At 39.8% G+C, this 19,971-nt stretch overlaps 2 protein-coding genes and 1 long non-coding RNA gene across 5 annotated transcripts in view; 1 reads left to right on the top strand and 2 right to left on the bottom strand.

Annotated features, from left to right (window-relative positions):
- Positions 1 to 254: 254 nt before the first annotated feature.
- Positions 255 to 14,127, bottom strand: SCML1 (Scm polycomb group protein like 1). Of its 2 annotated transcripts, XM_045778012.2 has the most exons (8): positions 13,871 to 14,127; positions 9,897 to 10,045; positions 8,631 to 8,711; positions 8,065 to 8,142; positions 4,565 to 4,669; positions 3,628 to 4,168; positions 3,299 to 3,450; positions 255 to 1,897 (listed from the first exon to the last, which is right to left on the bottom strand). In XM_045778012.2, exons 2-8 carry the CDS (start codon positions 9,924 to 9,926, stop codon positions 1,763 to 1,765), a joined length of 1,122 nt encoding a protein of 373 aa, XP_045633968.1. In that variant the 5' UTR covers positions 9,927 to 10,045; positions 13,871 to 14,127; the 3' UTR covers positions 255 to 1,762. The 2 variants fall into 2 exon arrangements, with proteins under 2 accessions (XP_045633968.1, XP_045633969.1); XM_045778013.2 differs by lacking the exon at positions 8,631 to 8,711 and having other exon boundaries at positions 9,897 to 14,127.
- Positions 14,128 to 14,276: 149 nt separating this feature from the next.
- The window catches only part of LOC123779664 (uncharacterized), an 81,968-nt gene continuing 76,273 nt past the window's right edge, over positions 14,277 to 19,971 (top strand). The window contains exons 1-2 of the long non-coding RNA XR_006776258.2: positions 14,277 to 14,448; positions 17,682 to 17,735. This is a non-coding gene — a long non-coding RNA (uncharacterized LOC123779664). The remainder of the gene's footprint in view (positions 14,449 to 17,681; positions 17,736 to 19,971) is intronic.
- NHS (NHS actin remodeling regulator) overlaps positions 15,310 to 19,971 on the bottom strand; it is a 338,321-nt gene continuing 333,659 nt past the window's right edge. For both annotated transcript variants that reach the window (XM_045778024.2, XM_087859860.1), the window contains exon 9: positions 15,310 to 19,460. In XM_045778024.2, coding sequence (XP_045633980.2) covers positions 18,845 to 19,460 — 616 coding nt within the window. In that variant the 3' untranslated portion in view covers positions 15,310 to 18,844. The remainder of the gene's footprint in view (positions 19,461 to 19,971) is intronic.

Here is a 19,971-nt window from a genome sequence, read left to right on the forward strand (position 1 = left end):
AACAAGTTTTGAGCACAAAGCTCACTGATGGAACTTCGGACTGCTCCCCTGGGTCTCGTTTAAGGCCCTACAAGAGATCAGCCCTTTGCTGCTAGTGATCTGCTTATCTGCAGAACGAGGGCAAGTGTTAATACTCAACTATCTGGATGTAGAAAACCACAAACTTAGTAGAGCGCTTCTTTATCAACTCTAATAAATTCGTACATTAATGTCATGCAGTGAAAGCAAATAAAATCAAATCTGAGGCTTTGACATTATTGTGGTTTTAAAACTTTATTATATTTTAAAATCTGAAAACTGTAAAACATAGTATTCATACAAACACCTGAGGACTGTTCAACTGGGCACAGCATCTTCACACAAACAATTTGATAAAAGACCAGGTTTAAATTAGAATCTTGTCTTACAAGAAATAACATAAATGAATAACATAAATAAAAGCACCTTTTAAATCACATATGCCCAGTAAAGAATTGCATTTGTTTATAAAGTACACTTGGTTTTTGAAAAGGAAAATGCACGTTTTTGCCCCTGGTGAACATTTTATTGGCATTTATAACAAATGGCTAATACACTTAGCACCAATTCTCACAGTTTATAAATACTACATCAAATGTTATACAATAAAACAAGGTAATAAATAACAAAAAAATGAACAGGTTTCACTGGAAAGTTCTAATTTTTAAAATAAAGTCCAAAATGACAAATCAGAACTAACGTATCTTCCAAAGTTTAGTAGGCTAAATGGCTCAGAAAGCAAATGAACTAGAAACACCGCACCCGACAGAGAGCTTCCCCGTATTGAAGACCTAGAGTCGGCTGAGAGGTACTAGTGACGCAAATGATGTATTTTTAACAGAATAAAAACATGTCACTATAGTTCATCTTTCCTCTGTGAAGTGCAAAGTGCTATTCTTAAATTCAAAAAGAAAAGATTTACTTGTGTGTATACTTCAGATACAGAATAAAATATAAATATGAAACAGTATTGTTATGAACACAGATAAAATCTATATCTTTCAAAAATTTGGACATAGGCATCTTTATAGAGATGTGAGCAGTGAATGCCTAGCGAAATGTCCAAGCTTAAGCAAAACATGTATGTTTTAAACTAAGTATTTCTTCCATAAAATGACCATTCTATCTAAGAATTTATCTAAAAACTGGTAAGAATACTTTACGGAAGCTTATAGGTTGCCTTTTTTTTCTTTAAATAGAACAAATACAACATATATAGAAATAACAATAGAAAGGAAAATAATTTATATGGCTTTCCCTTTTGGGAAGCTGGTAGAACATGAACAGAACCTTGCAGTAACAAACATAAAATATTTTAGAAAGATGCTATCTATAGTTGCATCTTTAAGGTTTCTTGAGGAAAACCCATGGATTTATAGAGAACTTGTCAGTCCCTGATATTTTCTCTTTGGGATTCAGCTGTTTTGGTTCTACAGATAAAGAGGAACAGAAATTAGAGGTGTTTCTGTTTCCTGTATGAAGTACATTTGTAAACTATACAATGAAAATAATTAAAAGATACAAAGAACAAACCCCCAATCTGAATATGCCAGTAATAAGATGTTAAATGGCTTCTAAAATAGTAAACCTGACTGTAACGTAGTTCTGCAATTCTGGATAGAACATAGTTTTAGAAGAACCTTCTACACAACAAAAACTTTTAAGGGCAGAAAAATGATTTTACACCAAAATGGCACTGGTCTCCCCTGAATGAATTCCAAGCTAAATCTACACCAACGTGTTTTCAATTGTTAAAGAATTTTTCTTCTTTAAGCCTGTCAATGTAGTGGCACAACTTCACGGCTGTCCCCAGCTTCAGCCCCATGTACTTCATCATCATGTCACTCTTGAGTAGCAGCAGAGCCTTCCCGTCAATGTCCTACAGAGAGAAGGATGTGACAGTAGTTACTGTGTTCGTATTCTATCGGAACGGTCATGTCTTCATATATAAGAACACGTAATACCAATAAGAGAGCAGCTCATTACAGATGTATATTCTGAGTATACACCTGCTGGATGAAAACTACTAAAAGTATAATTTGTACAGTGAAGCATGGTTTGATCATTTGTAAATTTACTTTGAATTTTAAGAAGAAAATTTAACCGAATATCTTTTTAAAAAATATTTTATATTTGAGAAAGAGAGAGGGTGCACATGAAGTGGGGGAGGGGCGGAGGGAGCGCGAGAAGGAGAGCCCGACGTGGGGCTTGATCCCAGGACCCGAGGATAATGACCTGAGCCAAAAGCAGACACTTAACTGATGGAGCCACCGAGGTACCCCAACCTAAAATCTTAAAAATGTCCTAAGCAGCAAACTACCTACCTATAAATATTGTATTGAATAAAATACTGCCTATCTATGACAAAGAGTAAAAACTATGAATGGTAGACATGAATTTCAGATAGCCATTAATTTTCTTAGAACAGCTTGGAACATAAGGATGTTAGCATCCATGTGAAATGTACATGTGCTATCCAGTGTTGTCTGGCTGTTGCAAGCTAATCAGTTGTTTGAAGTTAATTAGATGCTAAAAACTACTTTCTTGCCATATCGAAAAGGGTACATCAAATATGTGGCCACTAACTTTATTCATTAGGAAACACTATAAAAACATGACTCGATAGTCACAAGGCATCCTCCTCAAGTTCTTTACTAACAGACTGATGTTGCTGAAACATATTACTTGGTTTTTACAAGTTCTGGTTTAAAAAATAAAACTGTACTGTCTGAAAAGACCTGAAACCCCTTATAGTACTGCCTTTGTCAGGCACCTTCTATACTTTTTCTACTAAGTACAATAAAAATTAGAACTTACAAAAATTTAACCCATGATGTTACTTTGTAAATGGCATGAGGATATCAGCATCCCAAATCTTAAATAACCATATAAGGTTAACAGAACTGAGCCAAATGGAATCAGCTGCTGGATTCACTGGGCATCATAACAAGGAGGACGCCCTGTCACATTGTTCCTATTTAAATCCAGTCTCTACCATTTAAGGATCTAACTTTGGGCAAAGTAACCTTTCTCACATATGGAAAATCAGTTGCTAGGGTTCCCCCACCATCCAGACTAATCAGTACCCAACTGAAGGGCCTGCACAGAGGTCATTCAACAGCATTATGGCAAGGGCACCTGGCTGGCTCAGTCCTATAGCATGCAACTCTTGATCCTGGGGTTGTGAGTTCAAGCCCTGCACTGGGTATAGAGCTTACTTTTTAAAAAAAAGAAAGAAAAAAGCATTATGGCAGGAAAATCAGATCAAAATATACATTACATGTTGCCTGAAAAGGTCAGCGATGGGGGTGAGTGTCTGAGGATCTGTATGTTTCAGAAACTGGATCACTTCATCCACGGACCAGGTTGAAGGGTCATCAGAGAAGCTTTGTTTTAGGATACCTGGGTCAGTTCCAATTGGTGAACTTGTAGCTTCAATGGGAGAAAAAGACAAATGAAACTTGACCTGATCATTATCCTGAAAGAAGAGATGTTAGGTAGGGAGAAATTGTCTTGCATCAAGGATGTTGAGGATTATAGGTCAAATAGTGCTACTTGTGATTATAGGTTAAATAGTGCTATTTGTAATATGCGTCATTTCATACTCACCAAAGTTGGGCGGGATACAAAGCGATGAGCCAGTATGACCGAGGCTTTTATTTTCCATTAGAGTTGGATAAGTCATCATCTCAGGGTTACGTGCCGGACTGGGTTCACCTTGACCCAGCATGGATCCAGGGCCTGCTGTAGAAGCTCGAGTAGGTGAGAAGATATTGTGGGTGCTGTGGGCCCCTGGGCTGGAATAGCAGGGCATGGAAGAGGAGCCCTGCACTGGATCATCAGGTGTGAAATATGGCTGATATGAATGTGAAGAATACATGGAGGGAAGTGTCGGACTCTGGCTCAGATTTGGCTCCTGCTCCTGGAGGGGTGACTCTGGATCCCGTTCTGGGGACCCCTCCTCTGAATGGTAGGGTGTTCCTACAGGGTAGCTCGGGGAATCATTTGTTGGCCTTTCCACTGGCATAGTTGGGCTATAACTTTCAGGGTAAGAGAATGAAGAAGGAGGCTCCTTTTTCCTCATTTTCTGGAATCTTAACTTTCTGGAAAGCAGATAATTATAATTTTTGTAGGCATATCCAAGTGGCTTCTGAAATGACACAAATCCAGCATAAACCAACTGTCAGTGAGTAAAAAAAGGAAAAAGTAGTAAATATAAATTTATTTTTCAGGTAACACTGCTTTATATTACTAAAGATTAATGCTCTATTTCGATTATATGATTTTTGTTCTTCTTCAACCCTACATTTTAACTGAATTTTATACATTGTGGTTTTAAGCATAAAAATATTCATTATCATACATTTTCAAACCTAAACTTAAGCATTTCCCCAACAAGTTTTAGTCTCCCATCTGCTGCTACACCAAGAATCAATTTGGCCTTGCTAATCTCATAGTTAATAGTTCTTTCTCATTTCTAACTCATTGGCATCTTTAGAAATGAGAGATCTATTACAGTTGTGAAAATATTTTTGTTAACACTCACGCGATTCTGCCACAGTGATTTCGCACGAAAACGGTGGATTTTTGAAACTTTTCCATGAATGACATCAAATTTCTTATCCAGGTTTTGAATAGCATCATAGATCACCTATTATAATACGAGCTATTAATAGTTTCTATTTCAAAAGTAACATAAAAATACCAATGAGCCAATTTTTGACTGCTAGAAACAAAGAAAAGTTCTCAAGGTATCAGAACCAGAGGTCTGGTTTTGGTGACAGAGAGCCGAGCTGGCTGAGACAAGGAGCCCCAACCTCCTACCCAACTACTCCAGGCCATACAGGCATTTTAAGAAGCTTTAATACCGGAAAGTAAATGTATCACCATTCTCATAAGCCACCACATTTATGATGGAGTCATTTTATATCAAGGAAGGTGCTATTTTAGGAAAGAAACCTTCAAATCTGCTAAAAGGCCAAAGAGCCTCTTTCCATATAACCATGGTGTGAATTCACAGGCAGCGAGCATGCTACGCTGGAAAGAATAGTGAGCCAAATACAACAGGTGTGACTTTTGGCTTCAAAGTGTTTCAAAATCAGGCAATCAACAATTAACCTTACAAAACCTTCGAGTACATGTCCCCTATCGGCCAACCAGGTATGTGACTAAAAAAACCTGAGAATTCTTCAAACACACAGAAATTTCATTCAGGTCGAAAATACACTTCAACAGGAGGCCAGAACCACTTCCTTATTCATTCATTCAAACAAACATTATTGAGGGCCTACTTACTACCTCTCAGAACTGCTTTGCTAGGTGCTGGGAATATGGACAGAAAGAAAAAACAAGAAAACAAGAAAACCACCAGATCCTGCCCTAAGGAACCGCCATGTTAGCCGGAGAGAGAGGATTTCAGGAGGGTGAGGAGCAGCCCGGAGCAGCGGTTTTCAAAGCACGGTCTCAGACCAGTAGCATCAACGTCTCCTCTCCCACTGGCTTGTCGGAATTGCACCGTCTCCCACCCCACACTTGCTGAATTGGGAACTCTGACAGTGGGGGCAGCCATCTGCTTTCACGAGCCCTCCAGGTGGTTCTGGTGCATGATCAAGTGAGACCCACTGGCCCACAGCACTGAGGTAAATAGTGCAGGCTCTAGGGGAACACGCTTGGGTGCAAAGACTAGCGTTCTGCTGCTTACCAGCTGTGTGACCTTGGGCGAGTCACTTAACTTCTCTGTGCCTCAATTTCCTCATGTATAGAATCGAGATGAGAAGTCCTCTCAGAGTTCTCTTGAGGACAAAGTGAGGCGCTGTGGTATGATGTTACTACTACCATCCTAACAACAACACTGCAAGACGACTGGTCCAGTCGCGCTCAATCATCCACTAATATTCATATCACTGTTATGACTCTGATGGCTACGACACAGGCAAGAATGGGAGGCTAAGTGCGCACAGAAGAGCAAGACCTAACCCCGGCTGGCAGTCGTGGCAGGCTTTTCAGAGGAGAGGTCTACGTTGAGGATTAAAAGACGAGATGGTGTTCACTAGGTAAGATGCATGGAAGGGCAGAGAGGGCAGAAGGAACAGTAGATTCAAAAACACCCAAATAGAACACAGGAAGTCAGATGCTTAGACAGTGAACATAAATGATGTTCAAAGAGCTGGGTTTTTAAGGGAAGGAGAGAGAAGGCATGACAGAAAGAGGGTGGGAGGCCCAAAGCAGAGGTGTGGTTAAGCTGTGGGAGGGGATGCGGAGAGTGATGGACACGGAAGCAGAGCGGAAGGTGCAGGAGGTGGCCACTGACGAATGGAGGTGTCCTGGCACAGGGGAAGAGGCTCAGAGGCCGAAAGCAGTGCTGGCCTTAGCCTTATAGAGGGAGCCGCCTGAAGGACAGATCCCAGGGTAGTGGCTGGCTGTGGGAAGAGGAATTGGGACTTGGAGGGATTTTGGCCTCAGGGGCCCGGGCCCACCCCCCTCTCTGGCCTCCCTGAAGTAAGAAGTGAAGGCCGGCTGTCCAGAGCTTGTGGGGGACGGAGAGGGAGTCAACCAGAGCGCTGTCGAAGGGCCATGGAACAGTGGATGGGTCCCAGCAGGTGCCCCCTCTGCTTCCCAGCCTGCGTAGGGCTGGGGTCTTCCTAAAGAGGATGCTGGGCAGGGACAGAAAAAGAAAAGATGGAAGTGTGCAGCAACTGGGCTAGACTGGTAAGGGAAGGGGTTGAAGAAAGGAGAGAGCTAGCACACTGGGAGAAACGGGGAGGATCCCCGATGGTCCGTTTCAGGGCTGTGACTTGGGACCCTGGGCATTTCTCCTCCTCCCCGTTCCAGCCCACCACATCTTGCACCATCGCTCAGAAAGAAGGCCCTGGCAGAGCAGTGGCAGCCTGGGGCGTCATGGGTGCTTACGTGAGGCGGGCTGGGAACGGCCCTGCTGGAAATCAGAACCCCCCCTCCTACCCCCCCCCGTACATCCTTCCCCAAAGATCTGATATGTTCCCTTGAAGCAGTCCACTTCTGTTCTCAATAAGAGTGATAAAGACTCACCGAAACGCTCTTTACTTAGGCACGGTAGCTCATTTTAATCCAACAAACTTTGTATGTTAACAGCTACTTTTTAAAAAATGAGCTCTCATTACCTCTAGAGGATACAGCTCACAAAATCCTTGATAATTATACCCATCAATCTCTACCAACATGCTAACTTTTACAAAATCCCCTCAAAACTACATAAGATATACTCTTTAAAAAACAATGGCATGCTGCCATTTTTTCAATTGAGATATCTCAACAATGCATTTAGGCACATACTAATTTTTTTTCTGTATCAGACAATTTCCTTTAAAGATTTTGAAGGGGAAATTAATTCAATATTGAGCAACATAACATACACTTCTTCAGTTAATGGCTTTTAAAACAAAGCTATAAAATGTACATATTGGTGTTTTTTTTTAAAAGATTTTATTTATTTATTTGACAGAGATAGAGACAGCCAGCGAGAGAGGGAACACAAGCAGGGGGAGTGAGAGAGGAAGAAGCAGGCTCATAGCGGAGGAGCCTGATGTGGGGCTCGATCCCAGAACGCCGGGATCACGCCCCGAGCCGAAGGCAGACGCTTAACTGCTGTGCCACCCAGGCGCCCCTGTACATATTGGTGTTTTAAAATTTTCACCTGGAGAGGCTATTCTAACTAGAAATTGTTAACAGTCACCACAATGAGGGGATAATCCTAAGTAAAATTTGATACAGCAAAATTTCAATTAATTGTATACTTTACACGAGATGAAGAATTTTAACTTAGTATTTCAGAAAACTACACTTGAGGGAGCCTGTCAGGTAAGCATCTGCCTTTGGCTCAGGTCATGATCCCAGGGTCCTAGGATTGAGCCCGGCATCGGCATCGGGTTCCCTGCTCAGCGGGGAGCCTGCTTCTCCCTCTGTTGCTCCCCCTGCTTGTGCTCTCTCTCTGTCTGACAAGTAAATACAATCTTAAAAAAAAAAAAAAAAAGAAAAGAAAACTACCTTTGAGAGACCCAACTTTTGTACCTGACAATGAGTGAGGATGTCCGTAACTGTTTTTTGTTGTTCTTCGTTATAGGATGTGTCAGACATCACGCTTTCCTGCTAATATTTTAAAAGTTAAGTAGTTAATGCTTTACTTTTATAAGAGCCAAATTGAACACTAGGAGGAAAAAAACACTTTACATTTATTTAAATTGTTTTTATTTGTCACCAACTTTTCAAAAGGATTCAGAAGTCTTAATCTAAAGCAGAGACAAAATAAAATAAAAACTCACATTAATACGAGAATGCAAATGACAACTGCTAATTAAGAGAGGAAATAAGAATTTATTGTATCAGAGGGACCTGGGTTTCGAGTTTTGTACTGAAAATGAGTATAAACTGCTCTGAACTTCCTACTAGCTAAGGCAAAGGGAAGTAAAATGGTTAAGTGCTCACTGTCTACTGAAAGGAAGCAAACAAATTCAGGAGAGGCCAATATTTTTTGAGTTTGAGTTTAGAGAAACTACAGTATATGAAGAATTTAAACCTTTTTCTTTAAAATGGTTAAGTGTTAATATATTTGGCAAATGGCAATTAATATTACTTACATTATTGACATATGCAGTGTTTGGTTCATATGCATAAAGAACAGTGTTATCATCATCATAAGCAGGTATTCGTGTTCTTATCTAAGGAAGATGTATTAACAAATTAAAAGGAAAGATGAAAGATAGAACTGAAAGAAAAATTGAGGACTTCAATTTCACTTTTAAGAAGCTCCAAAAGCCTATTGGTGGTTATCAAAGGACCTTTGTCCACTGTAAATACTATGACTACATGAAAAGATGTACTTGCAAAACTGTTTTCTCATTATCCCAACTACACTTAAGATATCATTTTCTATTGAGCTTAACCTCTTGTGTAACTCAGGGTAGAAAGACTAGTCTAGTAACCTGGCACCAGAACTGCTGTAAAAGCAAGTATTTCTAACCAGGAGAAAAGAACCAGGTTACATGGCTTTTGATTTTTAAATAATCCAACAGTGCCACTCTGTGGACAAAATAGGAAACATTTAAGCACCTATTTCTCTTGATAAATTAATCACCTTAAAACATTTGTTTGGAATAGGACAGGGTATAAACAAATATACAATAAATAACCATTAAATTTCATTTAATAACAGTATTCTAAGAATGAATTATAAACTATAGGAATAATGTTAAAATAAAGACAGATAGAAGCTATGAAGTCTTTGTTTCAAAACGCATAACCAAAATATGGGATGGGCTATAGATTAGTTCTTATAAAAATATACCGTGTATAGTGCCTTATGCTTTTCAAAATGCTTTCACATATTTATGTCAGAAAGCAATTCTCAGTAGGCAGTTAACATTATGTCCAAAGATGAAAAGATACTGGGGCTGACAGAAGTTAAGATAATTGCCCATAGCACTTAGGTGGCACTAATACCCACATCCTTACTTAAGTAAAGAAATGCTTTTTCTGTTAAGCCAAATTATATATAGTTTAATAACTATATTTTTACTCACCTTCAGGAATCAAGAAACATGGCAGAATGTGACAGAATTGTATAACAGCACAACCATTTTGAAAGACTGTTTGGTGAGATTTTCATGAAGTTACATTAACCCTGTGAGCTAGCAATTCAGCTCCTGAGTATTAACCCAAAAGAAATGCTAGTATCTGTTCACAAAAAACTTGCACATGAATGTTTGTCGCAGCTTTATAGATCACTGTCAAAACTCATGAAGTTGTTATTTCTGCATTTCACTGAATGAAATTAAATTCGATTTAGAAAAGAAACAGAGCACAATGAAAAGAACAAAGACAGATTTTCAATTTGAAATACAAACCACATCAACTTCACTGGAGCCGCTAGACATCTTTTTTGTGCAACAGCAGCACTCCACTTCCTCGCAGTTGGGCCTAATTATATTTAAACTTGCTGGAGGGTTTATTTGTGAAACTGCTTGGTCACCTAGGGCTGGTAAACCACCTACTCCTGAAAAGCAACACACAAAAAAGTTACTTCACACATTACCATAATCAACTTAATAGGGATATGTTCTCAGAACGCCAACTCAAACTCAATTGGAGTCCTGGCTGAATTTTAGAGAGTGACAAAACAGTAACTCTTCCATTAGTGATTTAGAATAAACCTTTGAAAATTGAAAAGCTCTGTTGCCACACCTAGGAATAAGAATCAAGATCACGCACAAATTCCAAATCGTGAAGTGAATGCTTCACAACTGAAAGGCTACAGAGTAAATGCTGGAAACGAATGAACAAGAGAACACAATTCCTAACTGCTTTTTGAAAGGAGCCCAGGGGCACCTGGGTGGCTCAGTCAGTTGAGCATCGGACTCTTGGTTTCAAGCTCAGGTCATGATCTTAGGGTTGTGGGGTGGAGCCCTGTGTCAACTTGGGTTTCTCACCCTTCGCCTCTCCTCCTGCTCGTGCTGACTCTCTCTTTTTCTTTCCCTCAGATAAATAAATCTTCAAATTAAAAAAAAAAGATTATCTTCCTCTCTTTTCCCTCTACCCCTCCCCACTTATGCTCTCTCTCTCTAAAAAAAAAAAAACCCTCCAGTTTGAGGTGTAACTTCAATTTTTATTTTTTAAACTGATTGTTTAATTCTGATTATAAGACTAATAATGAATAATTAAACTGTTGTGTTTTCATACAAAGAAAGCCTACACAGCAACGAGAATGAACCAACTATTGCTACATATGAGGATGAATCTCACAACCATAAAGGTGAGTAGAAGTCAGACACAAAAGAGAACATACTGTATGATAAACTTGATTTAAAGCTCAAAAACAGGCAAAAATAATCAATAGTGGAATAAGTCTTTCCAAACCAATACCTTTAGATATACTGTAGTCACTCTCACAACTTCCTCATTTTCTACCTTGCAGACAGGCCATGATTTATGGAAGCAGTCCTCATTTCACAGGTATCTGACAAAGCACACTGCGGAGCAGTCTTGCACCTCTACTTGAACTCTCAAGGAATGAAAATGTTGAATTCAAATTTCCCAACTCTAAGAGGATTTCCTATAATCTCATTGTACTTCTAACAATTTTGTTTTATATTTTATATGTGTAATTTTTCATTATGTATGTTTCACTATAGAAAATTTGGAATATACCACAAGGTACAGATAATAATACCTAACAGATTTTACAGCCGACTCTGTGCCAGGCAATGTTCTAAGCACTTGATGTGTTAACTCATTTCGTATTCCTGACAACCCTATGGGGCAGGCTCTGTTATTATCCCCATTTTTCTTAAGAGAAAATTGAGGCTAAGCGAGTTTAAATGATTTATCCAGGTATCATAGCTAGTAAGTGGTGTAGTCTGGCTCCAGAGTCTATGGGCTTTACTTATTCATTATTAAAATCACCTGGAATCCCTTCTCTAACAATAACAAAATAAAACCCAAACTCCCACAATGGCCTACAAGGTCCTTACACAGTCAGGAGCCTCTACACCCCTCAAGGAGATCACCTCTTACCACGTGTCCCCTTGCTCTAAGCCTAAAATATTTATTCTCTGGCCTTTTATAGACAAAGTTTGCCACCACCGTTATAGACTCTTAAAATCAGACAATTCTCTACTGGATTAATTACACTGCAGCCAAAACTTGGCTGTAGTTAGACACAGATGCAGCATTCATTGAGTCCACCACTAGACTCCAGACATTTCTACCTCTGTGGCAAATTTACAAGTCACCAATCTTGCACTCTTTGAACCTCTCACTCCTGTCATGACCTCTACCCACAATACCCTGCTGGTGCTCCACCTAGGAGAACCTATTCAACTTCAAAACTCAACTCAAGTTCCATCTCCACAAAGCAAAGGTGCTAAGTCATCCCATCTGAAAGTGACACTTCTTTCCCCAAAGTACCAGAACACTCACACAGTAATGCTTTTAAGGTAATCGTTACACAAAGGGAAATATCAAACAACATATAGACCTTAAGCTTGGTGCCAGAATACCTCGGTTTTAGGTCCCAGCTCCTCTGCTTACTAATTGTGTGACTTCTCCGTGCTTTTTTTTTTTTAATCCGTAATATGGCGATAACAGTACAGACCTCACACGGAGTTATGAGGATTAAATGAATTAATACACGTCAAGTGCTTAAAATTATGGCTGGCATAGCAAAGGCACCCACTGTTCGAAACTGTTATTTCGTTATTTGGGTATTCATAACATCAGAACTATTTGTCATGGAGCACACAGACAATAAATACTCAGGGTCAAAACATGTAATTTTCGTTCACATTGCACCTGTATACTGCAGTTATAGTAACTATTTCTTGTAAACAAATTTTAAATAAGGACATAATGCAAAGAGCTGGGCTTTAAAAAATACTCGAATCCAAATCCAAATTGCAAAATTTGCTCTTTTGCTTCAAGCAGGTATTTAATCTCTCTGTGCCTCAATTTCTTAACTTGTGAAGTTGGAATAATATCTACTTCACAGGGCTGTGTAAGACCAAATGACACAGTTAAGCACTGAGTATCATCATGTCTGGTTCACAGCAGGCACAGCATCAATTTTAGTTCCTTTCCCTTCTTCGTGTAAGATAAAGTTTCTGCAACAATTTCTTAGAGCCCAACCATGACTGGATTATGCAGAATTATTAATATAATTCATTAAACTCAAAATCCTGCAAAATGAGTTTTTAAAATGAAGCTCATTTGTACTTTACGATAGAAAAGCTAAACTCTTGATAACGTAAGAACAAGAAGCCATCTGGTTTTTTAAAAGACTTTTTTTTTAGACTTTAAAGGCATTTCAAAGGCATTTTTCAAAAGTCATTTGAAGATTCAGTTTCCAAGGTTGCAAAGCATTCACTTATCTCATCAATTAATCGAAAATGTGAAGGATGAAAACAGCGTTTCACCCGAAAACCACTGCCAAAAATACATAGCAAAAACAAGGCAGATTACAACATACAATTTTTTTTAAACAAAATTGGGTCAAGACACTGTAACAATTGTTTTCTAAAAATCCTGTCAGACACTTCTGTCCGTATCAAACTTAAGCGACCACAAAGTTGCCCGATGGAAGATAATGCCGCCCAAACCTATCCCATCGTCCAGCACTGAATCGAGCCCATGCCCGGTTTCTATAAAACACCGTGAAGAAAAACCGCTTGTAAAAATCACTATTTGTAAATATTAAAGTAGTTTAAAACCCTAGAGCAGTCCTAATTTGGGGAGAGCCAGATAGAGGAAAGAAGGAAGGAAGCGATCTCTAACCAAGTTATCAAACAATCGTGCCTTTATTTTCTTTCGCCTCGCGTCTATGTATTTACAATAAACCAGAAGACTGCACTGTCACTGATCAAACGAGGTTACCAACAAAGGCTCTAACTCAACGTTTTAATCTCAAAAAAATGTTTTAACGAATCAACTCGCTAGTTCATCAATTCTTTAAACTCAAAATTCTATAGAAAGTCTCAGAGTCTTGGTAGTTCCTCGCCCCCACCCGCCTTCGCTAAGGAAGAGAAAGGATGTGAGAGGATTTACTTGTCCCAAAGTCAGCACAAAATACCCAAAAAGCGGCCAAATCTCAAAAGCTCATAGCTGCTGGTATCCCGGGACATGCGGCGAGAACCACCCTGAACCACCCCTCTGCGCGATCCCGAAAACCAAGTCCATTTTCTTCCCTCACTGCAAATCCTGCCCGCCCCGCCCCCCGCTCCGCCCCGGAGCTCCCCAACCGTTAAGCCAAACCGTATCTCAAAGGTTTCTCGCGCCCACCCGAGAGGCAAGAAAGTTCAAGGGGAGGAAAAAGTGCCGCTAAACAGACCTGTTCTGGCATCAGGACCTGCCACACCGGCCTCCGGAGGGCACGGTACCCCATTAGTAGCAGCCAGCCTTCCGGAGCGTCAACGGCCAAAACCGTTAACTCTATAGCCTCTCAAACGGTCCTCCCATCGGAAGTCGGGTCCGACCACGTGACACGCCCACCTCGAGGACCCCGGAAGCTCCGGAACTACGCGCGCACCAGAGAGCACGCGGCACTCTTCTTCCCGTACACGCGGTTGTTAACCAATCCGGCAGGCGCCTGCGCAATGGTTGGGGAAAGGAACGTTGCTAGGGAGACAGTTGAGGGGAGGGGCTTTGCTTCCCATTGCGCAGCCGGCAGTGCCCGCCTCCGAGCGTCTGTAGCTGGGCGTTCGAGTTCAGATTTCCGCTCGCAAAAGCTGGTGGGATTGGGAGCCGGCACTAGACCGTAGGAGCGAGCCTCCGAAGCTGAGAGGTGTTTCTGCGGCTGCGCAGGGGCGCCAGCGCACGCGCACGCGATACTTCCAGCGCCGGAGATGCTTCGTGGAGAGGGCTCGGCGGGGTGAGGCAGCTGGGCGCGTGGCCTCCCCACTGTCATTGGTTGGTTTTTTGAAAATTTTGTTTTTTTAAATGTGATTCTGTCTCTCGCCCTCCCGTCACAGATGTCGGCTTTGGCTCTATCCTAGGTGTGCGCGTCGTTGCTGGAATATTCGAAGGAGAGGGGATGGGGCCTTAGTTATGGAGGTTTGGTACAAACGGGGAAAGTTATTTTTAAAAAGTTTTTACCTCATGGAGAGGTAGCACAGACCCTGGAGCCAGATTTACTGGGGTTAACCCCAGCCTCAACATATAGTCCCTCCATAGCTTTGGGCAAGTCAGGTAACGGCTTTATGCTTGCGTTTCCCCATCTGTAAAATGGGCACAATGTTGGGAGTACTTGAGTTTGAGTAAGCAAAGCACTTAGAACACTATCTGGCACACACATTTGCTGTGTAATAAAGGGTACGTGACATTATGTGGTGGCATATTGTCATATGTATATCGAGGCTGCCCATCTTCAGAAGGAGGCACAGCCTGAGTAATTATCAGAAGCAAAGCAGGTGAGTATTTTAAAGTAAAGCCATAAATTTTTTCCTGGCTCACAGAGGAGCTACAAGGAAAGTATAGTAGGTATTGGAAATTTATTCCTTCTCTTCTCAAATACAAAACGAGATTAGAGAGGCGCCTGGCTGGCTCAGTCAGTAGAGCATGTGTGATCTCGGGGTTGTGAGTTGGTACCCCACGTTGGGTGTTGAGATTACTTTTTAAAAAAGCCCAAAGTGAGATTAGAGCTCATTATACAGTACTTTTTTCCTCATACTTTTGCTATAGCAGTTCCCTTCCTTTGTGTCCACTTACCTATAAAACACTTGCCCTTTGTGAAACCCCAAGAATGCAATTACATAATCCAAGAGAAACTGGTTGTTTAATTGCAGTCACGTTTATTTGCAGCTTCTATACACACTTTCTAGGTAATCAAACTTTTCTGGTACATTTTTTTGAGAGGGGTTCACAATGAAACTGTCACCATTTTTACTAAAAATAAATACAAGACTCAAAGTGTTGCACAGCTCTAAAATATACAAAGGCTTGAATTGAATGTAAACGTTGAAAACATCTTACAAAAGAAACCATTTCTGCAACAATTTAAAAAGTTCATATTTACAAATATTACAAAAATACAAAATGGATGCAAGTCCATAAACCATTGTCTTTTTGGCCAGCATGAACTGGTTCTAGTACCAAAATAGTTACACTGTAACCTTCTTTATAGTTTTAAATCTTTGTTATGATCTAGTTCTCTAAGTCTGCCATCACTGCAGCAAATGTACTCAATCACTGACCTTTGGCAAGAGCAAACAGTGTGTTTCGTTTGCTACAACTAGTCCACGTCCTCTACTTAGCCAAAAAATGAAAAAAACAACAAAACCAAAAACAAAACAAAAACCCCCCAAAACACGAAAAAACAAAAAAGTAAGGAAAAAAATTTCCCCCCACACAACATAGACATGTTGTATAAACATAAAAGAACAAAAAATTAGCATCAGTGCAAACAACAGAAGAAAAGTTTGGATTGATGTTTTTCACGATACCTAATGTGTGTACCCTGCTTCAAAACGGCAGTGATGTTGAAGACAGCCCTCTAATTCTTGGTTTTATATGCTATGTAATAAAGCCATGTAGAATATTCCAGATTACTAAGGAATTCCTTACTTTTTTTTTTTTACTCAGTTTGTTGCTCAATACTCTTAACACAGTGAATTTAAAATCCATCATTATTTGGGTTTTTTTTAAATCTATGAAATATAAAATAGAGAGACTCTGCTATAGATTTTTAGAGTAAACAAAATAAGTAAAACTATATTATAAGGGTTAGTTCTGTGATCATTACATATAGAAGTAATCTTATTGCCTCACAATTCAAGTCAGTATGTATTTTAAAAAATATATGGTACCATTACTTAAATTGATGTCAATAATAAAAAGGTGACATATTTATTAAAGCCAATTCATGTGTTTCCTATTTAAGATTTAGAATCACATTTAAAGCCCACATACCTTTCTTTACGCTTAAAAAACCCCTAACTACACAAAAGCCATACTGCAAACGAACTGCTTTTATGAAAATTATAAAAGATCACCTATTGTGACTGGAAATGATGGTTTCTTATCGCATTTGTCTAAAAACTTTCTTTTTAAAATTTTGCCAAGTGTACTTTTCAAAGCATGAGAAAAAGTTATTCATGTTCCCATGTTTGTGTCAAACCATGCTGGTTTTCTTGACTAATGGGTTCCAATGAGAAATGATGGTCCATTTTTTTCAAACCCCCAGACATTTTTCTTTTAATAAAAAGTATAACACTTTGTAAATGTTCAAATGTACCCTTTACCAGGTAGCTTATCTATCCCAGCGCAAGCACCCATCCACACACACCCACATCCACACACACACACATTCTCCCTCCTCTACCCCGCCACCCCCAGCACCCACTTTACGTACAAGGATGACAAGAAATTAAGAAATACAATTTGACAGTGAAAACAAATAGTAGGAGAAGACAGACATTTTTTTTTCTTTACAAACAAACAAAAAACCAACAGCAATCAGATTCTCTAATTCTCAATTATAACATCTTAGAAAGTGTTTCTATTGAAAGACAGCATCCTCCTAGACCAGGCTTTCTCCTTCATATTGTATGAATTAAACAAAAGCCACAAACCCCCTTTCACACATCCTACTTTCCCAAATACCACTTGCATAAACTTGAAGCCAGCTGCTTATCAATTTCTTGTTAACTCTGGTCTGTTCTATCATTCTAATCACATTCTATTCTTTTATAGGCCATATCCCTTCTTAGTTCTCTCTACTTTTACCTTGTCCCATTCAAAACATATTCTAAGTACATAGCTGCTTATATTTCTGACATATTTCAAACATTAGTATCAGTTCACGTTAAAATCAGAGGTGTAAGAACCATTTACAGATTTCAACTTGTAACTACTTTTTTTTTCAGTTTTAAGACAAGAAAATTCAAGTAATTTCAAGTAATTCAGCTTGTTTCCCTGCCTTCATTTTATCAGAGCACTTGCCCTGACATTTCCTTTCCCACCCACCACCCTCCCCTTTTGCCACCAAGCAGATATAGTAAAATCAGACAAAAACTCATTTGTATGTAGCATTGTGAACCAGAGCTGTTCCCCATTCCCAGTTTAACAGTGAATATAAATAATGCATATACACATACCTATTTCCCAACTATACTGTTCACAGTGTCATTTCTGTTACTTTTTAGGTAGCACGAATCTCATCAGCACAGAGAGAAAGCTTCACTGAAAACTCATTACAGGTACTTACTGATAAATCAATAGCTCTGTGGCATGCTTATGTTTTATTTTTGTTAGTTAAAGAAACTGGAGCTAATTGCTAAACTGTTTAAGGAGTTTATAGTCATTAGATTATGACTGTTTATGTCCCCAGTAGCCTAATATAAAACATAACCTAAAATTAACTATTGTTTTCCCTATTCATTCTCTTTAAAGCAATCCACTGAAAAATTAAAAGACACTGTCAAATGTTGTTCTTCAGGGCTTTGTGTTGAGAATGATGATTTTTCTCATTGATTAAAAAAAATCAAAAGCATGCTTTTCATTCTGTCCAAATTACCACATGGCAAATCATAGCCATGTGTTACTATTCACTTGTTTGGTGCTGAATTTGTCACAAAATTGGTTAGGTCTGAATTCATTATTTTAAATTAATCACATTTCAGTATATGACCTCAAGATTTTCTTTATTTCACCAGTTTAAGATTCATAATTGAAGTTTATCACTCAGAAAATCATATTGGTGGACATTTAAATATGGTATTTATATGAAAATGGTATTCACAGAATACAATTATTACACTTTATTTGTTGTGTTCTATAAACAGTTGGTGTGTGGTAGATAATCGGCCACATGTCCACTCGTCACTGATAAATCTATTTACACATTTTTATCAAAAATATGGTATTTACATGTGTGTAGTTCTTTCTTCTGAATTTTTCTTTAGCTCATTTTAATGTAAAAAAATACCAAACCTCCAGAGTAATTTCATCTTCTTAAGAATTATGACAGTGAGGGCTTTGTTTTCTGAATAGGCAGCTCTGGGAAAACTTTTTCTAGGTTTCATGAAAAGCAGACGTTTTCAAATTCTATATTATCAAAAGGAATGAGATTGGGTAAATCAAACTAAGCTAAAGAAAAATATGAAAGACAGTGCAGCTACTTAAAAATGTGGAAAATAACCAAGAAATACCATCTTCCATTTCCCCAGCAAATATTTAGGAATTCATTGGTGAGCAGTGTTACCCCATGCCCATGGTGTGCTGACTTCTCCCCAGTCCTCTGTTCTGTTCCTACATCCTCATATGACTAAGGGTTTTGACCTTTGACAGCCAGCCTGACCCGGGCCACCTATGTTGAGCTCTGGGAGGATCGGTCGTCATGTGGGCTCCCGTCAGAATTTTCTGTCTCACCCTCAGAGATGGCCTGCATGGGCGCATTGTACAGCCTGCAGCGGACGCTGTAGCGACTGCTGCTGGCCGCAGGGGGAGCTCGGGAACGTCCAACCCTTGCCGATGCTGAGGTGGCAAAGTTCTTTGAGGAAAACCCTTCTGCATTAACTCTTGGGGAGCATGGAGAGAGTGGGGACAATGCCTCGGCCCCAGATGCCCCCTGGTGGGCCTCATGGGTGCTTTGTGGGGACTCAGATGTGAGCTCTCCAGGAGGTTTGGGCAGGATGGGACTCTTCAGGATCTCAGTAGCAGACATGCGGTAACTAGAATCCGAGCGACTTCCTTTCTTGAGGAGTAACAGCTTAAACTCTTCATTCGATGTGTTGGACTTTTTGGCGTTTCGGTAGATGAGGCCAGGAGACCTCTGGCTGTTTGGGGTGGTCACGTTGCTGTTGGGCAGAGTGACAGAACCAGCGCTGCTGCTGCTGCTGCTGCTGCTGCCAAGAGAAGCCCTCGATTTGCTTCGAGTAGACATATCCCCAGAGTCTTTTCTTCCAAGTACTTTCCTCTTGGACCTTTCAAGAAAAGGAAAAGTCTCAGTCTATATACATTTTTATGAAACTAAAAGGGTTAAGTCACATTCATGCATTGTCCTTAAGGAGCACTTTGGTGTACCCTACCTGATCAGATAGGAAACATTACAACATTAGAGGTAAGGAGTGAGATACATTCCTCGCCCTTATAGCACTCACAGCCTGAGGGAAATTCTCCAATAACCAGTGGATGTAAATTAGGTTCTGTAAATGACCATCTCACATAATGACTAATGTGTTAGCTAGAGCTTCTAGAGGAGGACTTATTAGGATGTTTTACAAGAGTATGAGAAAATATTGCTGTCTGACTTCCGGTTAGAGTGTAGGCAGTGAAGGACTGTAGCTTTCTTTTATTAAATCTGTCTCGGCATTACAGATAAAATGCTCTAATGTGTGGGGGTGGCTTCCAGTGAATATCAGAAGAGCAAAGTGGATAGAGGTGTGGATGGGATGGATTAGCCGTAGGTTGATGGTGGAAAGGCTCGGGTGATGA

The sequence above is a fragment of the Ursus americanus genome, chromosome X (genome assembly GCF_024610735.1).
Source record: "Ursus americanus isolate L20-20 chromosome X, mUrsAme1.1.p, whole genome shotgun sequence".
Taxonomy (NCBI): domain Eukaryota; kingdom Metazoa; phylum Chordata; class Mammalia; order Carnivora; family Ursidae; genus Ursus; species Ursus americanus.